The following is an 8,724-nucleotide window of genomic DNA, read 5'->3' on the forward strand; positions in this document are numbered from 1 at the left end:
TTTTTTGAAAAACGCAGACTGAAGTTGGTGAAGGGGGTGGTCCTTGAGGGCACCTTGGTGCCCACGGGCACCGCGTTGTTGACCCTTGGTGTAAAGTCAGCTTGGTTAGGTTCAGAACTCTGCGGTCTCAAACAGAGCTGACCAATCACGGCGTAGGAGGCGGGCCCATAATGCAGCAGCTCTTCTCTGTAACCATAACAGTCAAGATTACATCCTCAATGGAGCAATCTTTTATTCATGTCTTTATAATATCCAGAAATATTTGTTTATATTGTTACATTTTCAAGCTGTTCAGTGGCACAGTGGGTAACACTGAAGGTTCTGGGTTTGATTCCTGGCCCAGGGTCTTTCTGCATGGAGTTTGCATATTCTCCCTGAGCATGCGTGGGTTCTCCGGCTTCCTCCCACAGTCCAAAAACATGACTGTTAGGTTAATTGGCTTCCCTAAATTGTCCTCAGGTGTGAGTGTGTGCATGAATGGTTGTTTGTCCTCTGTGTTGCCCTGTAATGGACTGGCGACCTGTCCAGGGTGTACCCCACCTCTCGCCCGTTGACTGCTGGAGATAGGTACCAGCACCGCTCGTGACCCCACTCGGGACGGGCGTGTAAGATAATGGATCGATGTTACATTTTCTAAAACTGCCGGCTGAAAGAGATTTCCTTTGTTTTAGAAATACTTTTTTACCTCACATCCATAGTTCTCTGATTGGTTCTAAACAGTTTCCGCTGAATTTTAGTAGGTCTATTCTGATACTTTTTTTTTTTTTGAGTCACTGAAGCCTGTTTTTTTCAATAGGCTGACAGGAAAGTGGTATGAGAGAAGGGGAGAGACATGCAGCAAAGGACCATAGGTCAGATTTGAACCCGGGTCAGACGCGTCAACTCTAAGACCTCCGTACCTGGGTCCTGCGAACTAACCACTGCACCACCTGCACGCCCCAACTATTTCATTTCTGATACTGATTTGGTTTGGGAGCTGAACGATTCTGACCCATATATAAGCACGTAACATATGAGCTTTTATTACTTATTTTGTAGTGTAGTGTAGGGATGGAACGGTTTATGAAAACCGTCCGAACCGTTCGGTTTGACGGTCTCGGTTCGATTCGTGTGTCGCGTCCGGTTTATGCTCTGCTCCTTTTTCTCATTGGCGAAGCGTTTACACTCCAGAGCAGAAGGTGGCGGTACTGCGAACAAAGCCAACCACCAGTAGTAAACAAGAAGAAGAAGAAGCGAAGCAGCGTAGCCGGGTGTAGCAGGGGAAAAAATCGGTTGTTGTGGAGAATTGTGTCGGAATGGCGAGTGGGTAAGAACAGGAGTTGGAAGACGCACCAGCAGCACTTTATAGGTCTGCTGTATGGGACCGCTTTGCATTTAGAGTGACCTACGATGACGGCAGAAAGAAAGTTGTGGATAAAAACAGTGTGCAAACAATGTCAAACACCTGTTGTACTATACAAGACATAATTATGGTGGCCGGGAGGTGCAAACCAACATCACAGAATCTAAAAGACTTTTACAAGTTCCAAAACAAAGTATTTTTTCAGAAAACAAATTTACATTTAAAAAACACTTTAAACTTAAAACACACAGTTTTTTAGATTTTGTAATGTTGGTTTGCACCTCCCAGCCAGCATACATAATAGACTTTCCTAACAATCAACATACACCGAACCGAAAACCGTGACCATGAAACCGTGAACCGAACCAAACCGTGGATTTTGTGAACCGTTCCGCCCTTATCATATATATATATATATATATATGCAATGTATATCAATCTGGAAAGGAGCCGGTAGAGCCTGATTCCAAAAGGATGTCTTGATCCAATGTCAATGTCTAATATCGGTCCGATATTAACCAAAAAACTAATATTGCATAATATTGGCCTGTATCTAAAATCACTGATTTATATTACATGGGTCAGTTGTTCTCATAGCTATGGTCTCTGTTTTAGTGAAAGTACTTGATCAAGCCTTACACTACACTAGGTAAGGAACGGTTCATAAAATCCTCGGTTCGGTTCACGGTTTCGTGGTCACGATTTTCGGTTCGGTATATGTTGATTGTTAGCCTGACATGTTGGTCATGTTGCTGTTAGCATAAACAAAAGGTGTTGCGCAATGCTTGCACACCGTTGCACTTTTATCCACAACTTTCTTTCTGCCGTCATCGTAGGTCACTCTAAATGCAAAGTGGTCCCATACAGCAGATTTTTTTCTGCTACACATTGGGCGTTTCTCAGTTCACGAGAACGCGAGCACGCAAGCACGTATGTGTATTGGAGCAGAAGCGTACTCGTGACATCATCACAGGCAACGTTGTTTAGCATTTCTTTAACAGTCAAAACTATTTATTCTCTACACAAAACATTTTGAAAACAATATTTTTAATTTCTAAAGCTTAAANCCAACAGCGCGCAACGCAACACACCGCACACAGAACTGACCCAAGAGCAGAAAAGCCGCCTGGCGCCCGACCGCCAGAAGAGCAGACCGTAGCCGGCGAACGACCCCCCCACCCCCGACGCGGTCCTGCAACACCAATCCGAAGAAGAAAGCCACACAACACAGCAAAGCACAAATCCCGAGTTCCATTCCAAGCTCCGATTCCCCCGCTCACCCCCCCTCCTACACACACAAAAAAAAAATTCCCCCTCGTTTAAGAAGAACAGCCAAAGACAAGCCAGCGTCCAACACCCACCGCCACACCGCGAGGACCCCTCCACCCAGACGCTCCTCCCCAGAAAAATCAATATGCCTGCCCTCCCAGGAGGCAAACAAGCCCGCCGAACGGGAACCCCACCGACAGCGCACCGTCGCGGAGGCGTGAGCGGCCCCGACAGAAACAATACCAGAAGGCCGATACGGACGAACCGACAGCACCAACCGAGCCCCCAGGCGGATTCCCCCACCCAAAAACACAACGAAACCACTCCATCCTGCCGACCACAGCAAACACAGCCGCAAGGCAAAACAAGGGACAGAGCAGCCCAGCGCGAGCCAGAGCAGCAAAGCCGCCCCAGCCGCGCACCAGAAGCCGGTACAAGCAGCAAAAAGAAAGCAACAGACGCGACCCCGCCTCCCCCCTCGCCGCAAAACACCAAGCAAGCCTCCACTCCCAAACCCCGCGCACGATGCACGGCGCACCACCGGTGCCCGCCCCAACAAAGCGAAGCCACATCCCCGACCCGGGGGGCATCCCAAAGGGGCTCCCCCGAAGCCCGCAACCAGCCCACAACAGACTCACATGAACCCCGGCCACAGGCGCGACCACCCCTGCACCCCCCCGGACGACGCAACCACGCCAAGTGCCACGGCCAACCACCGAAACCCGGCACCGAAAGATGAGGCACGCCCGACGCCCCGCAGAACAGAAGCACCCTGGCCGGCACCACAGAAGAACCGATGCCCGGCACCCAGCCCCACCCAGCAGCAGCACAGCTACCAGGCCAGTAGCCCACGTCCGCCACCACGGAACTCCCCAAGAGCACTGTACGCGGCCGCCGTAGGAACCCCCCGAGGCGCCCCAGACCCCGCCCCGATGGGAGCAACAGACCCCAGGGCTAGACCCGCCAGGCACCCCACTCCGAGCGCCCCCCCGAGACCCCCAGGGCTCAAGGAGCCCCGAACCAGCCCCCGCACCCCATAGGACGCACCCCACAGCCCCCCACTACACTAAGCGATGGAGCTGATCAAGGGAGCCCAGAGAGATCGGTCTGATGGGGATGCAGATGCTGTCTCAAGATTAATATGATCCAACAACAGATCTCTGTACTGATTGATGTTGAGTTTATCCTTACTTTTCCAATTCATGAGGATAGTTTTCTTTGCGATACATAATGCAGTGAATGCCATTCAAACTGATTTTNTGGCCTGTGAAAGATGAAGGGTTGAAGTTAGGAACAGGATGATAGAGCTACAGTGAGAGGTATCTAGATCAACTCAGGCTTTGTAACAGTGAAACCACACGATATGCAAGATATTTACCCCAGAACTATTGTTACTTCTTTCGCTTTTTGAAAAGGGGCCCTGCTTTTAAGAATCAAACTAACAGCGATCTGGCTAAGGTGACAAAATTAGTTCGATTTTTAGGGGCTTTATTTTGATATTCCTCATCTGATGTTAATGAACTATGGTTGAGAAAGATCCTCCTCAATTAAAATGAATCACTGGGAACTGTTTTATTTGAATGATTATGGAAACTATGAGGTTAATAAATAAACGTTTTAAAATAGGGAACACATGACATAAAACCATGACAAAAAATAAAAAGATCATAAATATTTATTGGTATATTCACAGACCAAAGTAAACCAAACAAAAAAAAACTTTATAAATATGTCTTAGAAGAGGAGAAATGATGATCTCAACTAATTTAATTAAACATGAACATAAAACCAAGTTAGTGCTGCAGCTGTATTTATTTGTTTATGTGAACGCTGCATTCTGAGTCTAGCGCATACTTTAAGCAAGGTTTCTTACTTTAGAGCATACAGAACTAATTATGTTTTTCCAAACATTATAATTAATTTAGACTTTAAGTTAGACATTATATAACATTATAATGAAAATTGATAATATTAAAATTGATCATGACTATGAAAAAACAAAACAAACTAGTTTTAAAAAGATTGTATATAACTCATAAATGATGATGTTCGTTGTGCAACATCTCAGCTGCACAACAAACATCATCCTGGTGACTGTCTTGTGATTCTGGTTTTCAGTGTGATTTGGTAAAAGAATGTGTGACTAAATGATCATAAATTGTGTAAAGGTCAATAGATGACATTATTTTTAAAGTTAATTTCTCTCAGTTAATCCTTTCAATAGACCGCTACAGATGAATTCCTCTCAGACTGATGATTTTTCTGCTTATGCAATATTTATGATCAGAATATCACATCAGACCAATAGGAAAAATAATCTGGATTAAAATAATGGGGTTAATAGAAACATTCATTGTCAAAATATTTCCTCTTTTAGATTCTCGGAGTGAGGAAGTATCTGTATATTTATAAAAAAAATCAACTCAAATATTTTAACTGAAGATTTGACTGATTTAGGAGGAAACTCTAGTCTTTAATGGATCTGCTGTTGTTGAGGACACTCTAAAGGGACCTGGAGAAAAACAATTTAGACACTCTAAGATGTTCTTGTGTGCTATTTTAGTGATAAAAGAAAAAAGAAGTAGTTTTCACAGCTCCATTCTTCCCTCAGTCATGAACAGGACCCCAAGATACTTGAACTCCTCCACTTGAGGCAGGGACTCTCCTCCAACCGGAAGGGGACAAGCCACCTTTTTCGGGTAGAGAATCATGACCCCGGCTTTGGAGGAGTGGATTCTCATCCGGGCCGCTTCACACTTTGGTGAGAACCACTCCAGTGAATACTGTAGGTCTTGGCAGTAGGGAGCCAGCAGGACCATGTTATCTGCAAAAAGCAGGGACAAGATCAGCTGGTCCTCAAACTGGACCCCTCTGTCCCTTGGCTGGGCCTAGAAATCCTGGCCATAAATGCTGATGAAGATTCTCAGTCATCCAGGTCATAGTCATTCTGTAAAAATTAAAAAAATATCCACTGGACTTGGTTTCCAAGATTTGAAGACGTTTCGCCTCCTCTCCAGGAAGCTTTCTCAATTCAAATGTCTGGATCCGCAGTGAGTTTGAGTCTTATATAGACAAAGCCTTGTATCGCTTGGAAACATGCAAATGGTAACCGATGAATGGACCCAAACCTGGCCATAAAGTTTATGAACAGGACCGGTGACATAAGGGCAGCATTGTCGGAGTCCTACCTGCACTGGCACTGCTGGCAATGTGGACCAAACTCCTCTACTTGTATGGAGACCAGATGGCTCCTTGTAAAGAGTCCCTGACTCCAGTTTCCTGAAGCGCCTCCCTACTCTGCAAGTTCAGAAGCACTGTCCCGGACATCCACGCAATGTTGAAGAGGCGTGTCGGCCATGGCAGCCTGACAACATCCAGAACTTTAGGTACTCTGGGCGGTTCTCATCCACCCCTAAAGCTTTGCCACAGCAGAGTTTTCTGGCCACCTCCATGACTTCAGCCTGGGTGATAAACGAATCCAGCCTCTTGTACCTCGTCTCTTCTTCCATTGCGAAGCATATCAGCCGGATTGGAGAGATCCTCAAAGTATTCCTTCCACTGTCCAACCTATTTCAGGGTCAGCAGCTCCCTACTCCCTCCGGAGGCGCAGGACAGTGTACCAGAATTGCTTTGAGGCCAACTGAGGTCTGAGATTTTGCCTCTGCTAGCTGCATGCTTGACCTCACAATACCTGCTTTCTGCCTTGGTAGTCCCACTGGGCTCAATGAGACTCCTCCTTCAGCTCGACAACACCCCCTACTGCTTGGTTAAAGGATTGGTGCAGGATACAGACGGGTTGTTGCTATAATGTGGACACTGCACTGGTGGGTTGTGGTAAAGAGAGAGCTGAGCAAAAAAAGCAAAGCTGTAAATTCAACGGTCAGTCTTCCAACAGCGGCGCATGTATGACGTCATCCGTGCGCCGGACTGGAGTTGTGACGGGCAGCCCGGGCCCCAGGTGGCTACGCTCTACCCCTTATTCATTCGGCTAGCTAATCAATTCCGATTCTAATTCAATTCCATTTCCAGAGCTAGATCATCTGTGGTAGTAGCACTAGACATATTCCAGGCATGTGAGTAAAAACTGGCAGCAGTTCAGTGGACAGGATGAATGAATGGTAGCCGGTGCGCGCGGATGACGTCATACACACTCCGCTTTGTTTAAAAAAATATATATAAAAAAATATAACCGCGGATGTCTGGGGGACAGTGATTCGCCTTCATGTTATGAATGCTGGCGTTCCATAAATTATAAATTATGAACAGTTTAGTTTGTGCCTTCAAGTCGTTGCCCATAGGAAGACATTACTTGAATATTACAAAACCAAATATCTTCAGAACAGCTCCAAATGACACAAAACTCATATGGGTGAGAAGAACATGATGTAATAGCATAAAATCAAGAGCCCAAGGTAAAAAAAAAAAAAAACAGGGTTCCCCTTTAAGTGGGATACACCACACTTAAAAATGTGCACACATGAAAACCCCCGAGGGTCAGAGACTCTCCCACCACAGTCTCCTAAAATCCTGTGGGAAACACTGGAGCTGCGTTGTCTAAGGCAGTACGCAGAGAACCAGCAACCCCATCGACAAAATCTTCAACCTGTGAAGGGGAATAAACTAAGCATTTGCACTCTGCAGCACTGCTCAGCGACACAGAGGAGAGAGAAAGTGAAACAGATTTTTTAAAATGTATAACTGCACTATCTGATAATGATCTACTAAAATGTAACTTTCTTTTGGGGGAGGAGAACATTGTTAAAGTTATCCTGAAGGTTATTAGAAAGTGGTCAGAGAGGTCTCAGATAGAATGAACTTTCTCTTATCGAGAGCAGTGAGGTGGGGTACCTCAGACATCTCTCTGATGCCCCCTGGACGCCTCCTTCAGGAGTTGTGTCAAGTACTTCCCACCGAGAAGAGTCTGTTTGATGGCCGTGACGCACCTCAAGGAAATAAATGTTTGTTTTTGCTAAAGAATCCTGCTCTGACCTGTTTCCAGGTAACTATCAGCTGATTGCTCCATCTGAACCAATCATAGTGGGTCCTGGAGATGATGTCATCCTTCCATGTCGGGTGGATCCTGACTGGAACGCCATGGAGAAGACGGTGGAGTGGTCCAGACCGGACCTGAAGGCCTCAGGCCCACAGAAGCGTGTGGAGTACGTGTACGTGCACCGGTTCAGGAAGATGGACAGAGACATGATGATGGAGACGTACATCCAGAGGACGTCTCTGTCAGAAGGACTGAGACATGGAGACGTGTCTCTGAGGATCCACAACGTGAGCTTGGAGGATAACGGGAGGTTCAGGTGTTTCATCCCAAACCTGAGCATAGAAGCAGAGGTTCTGCTGGTTGTTGGTGAGGAAACTGCTCCAAACTGCAGGTTCTGGTTGGTTTATTTGGTTCTGGAGAATCTAATGGATCCTGTTGATGTTTCAGACCCAGACTTTGTTCAAATGACGACAACAGAGACATTTACTCAGAGAATCACTCCAGCCTTTCAGAATGAGACCGTCGGTACCGGTGAGTATGCAGATCCGAACAGAACCATCTCAGCCTGAATGTTTGCAGCACTTTAATCTGGACTCTATTGCGTTTCAGGAGGGGTCAGGCTCCATGTTCTTTTACCCATTTTCTTCATCTTCATCGTTTGCCTCGCTTCTGTTTTCATCTACATCGTCAGAAGAAGGAAATCAAACACAGGAAGTAGGTTGGGTTTATGTTCAGAGTTTCCTATTATCAAGGGTTTAAATCTATTCTTCCCTCCATTTTTATACATCATAGGGTCCTATAGTGAGCGGGACACAGTCATTATTTTAAGGTGGTTCCACAGGAATGACGGACAACTTCCTTCTATTGAACTGATACAGTTTCCTGTCATGTCTTTTTTTTTTAACTCTGCACACAATTTTCTTATTCAACAAAAATAATGAACCTACATGAAAAAGGAATAAAATTCAGCACCAAAACTTCTAATTTTAGGAGGCCTGCTTATTTAATGGTGCCTTGTCAGTAAATAAAATGTATTTATAGAAGGAGCTGCAGGGTAGAAAATTTAGCTAATGCTAAATCATTTATTCTGTTTTTAGACTGTTTTAGGTCTGAGGAAACA

At 45.6% G+C, this 8,724-nt stretch overlaps 1 protein-coding gene across 1 annotated transcript in view; it reads left to right on the forward strand.

Annotated features, from left to right (window-relative positions):
* The window catches only part of LOC107096137 (myelin-oligodendrocyte glycoprotein-like), a 68,364-nt gene that overhangs the window by 56,330 nt on the left and 3,310 nt on the right, over positions 1-8,724 (forward strand). Inside the window, exons 2-4 of the mRNA XM_015392650.1 lie at positions 7,611-7,970; positions 8,052-8,135; positions 8,214-8,318. Coding sequence (XP_015248136.1) covers positions 7,611-7,970; positions 8,052-8,135; positions 8,214-8,318 — 549 coding nt within the window. The remainder of the gene's footprint in view (positions 1-7,610; positions 7,971-8,051; positions 8,136-8,213; positions 8,319-8,724) is intronic.

Source organism: Cyprinodon variegatus, unplaced genomic scaffold (assembly GCF_000732505.1).
Source record: "Cyprinodon variegatus isolate N-32 unplaced genomic scaffold, C_variegatus-1.0 Scaffold600, whole genome shotgun sequence".
NCBI lineage: Eukaryota > Metazoa > Chordata > Actinopteri > Cyprinodontiformes > Cyprinodontidae > Cyprinodon > Cyprinodon variegatus.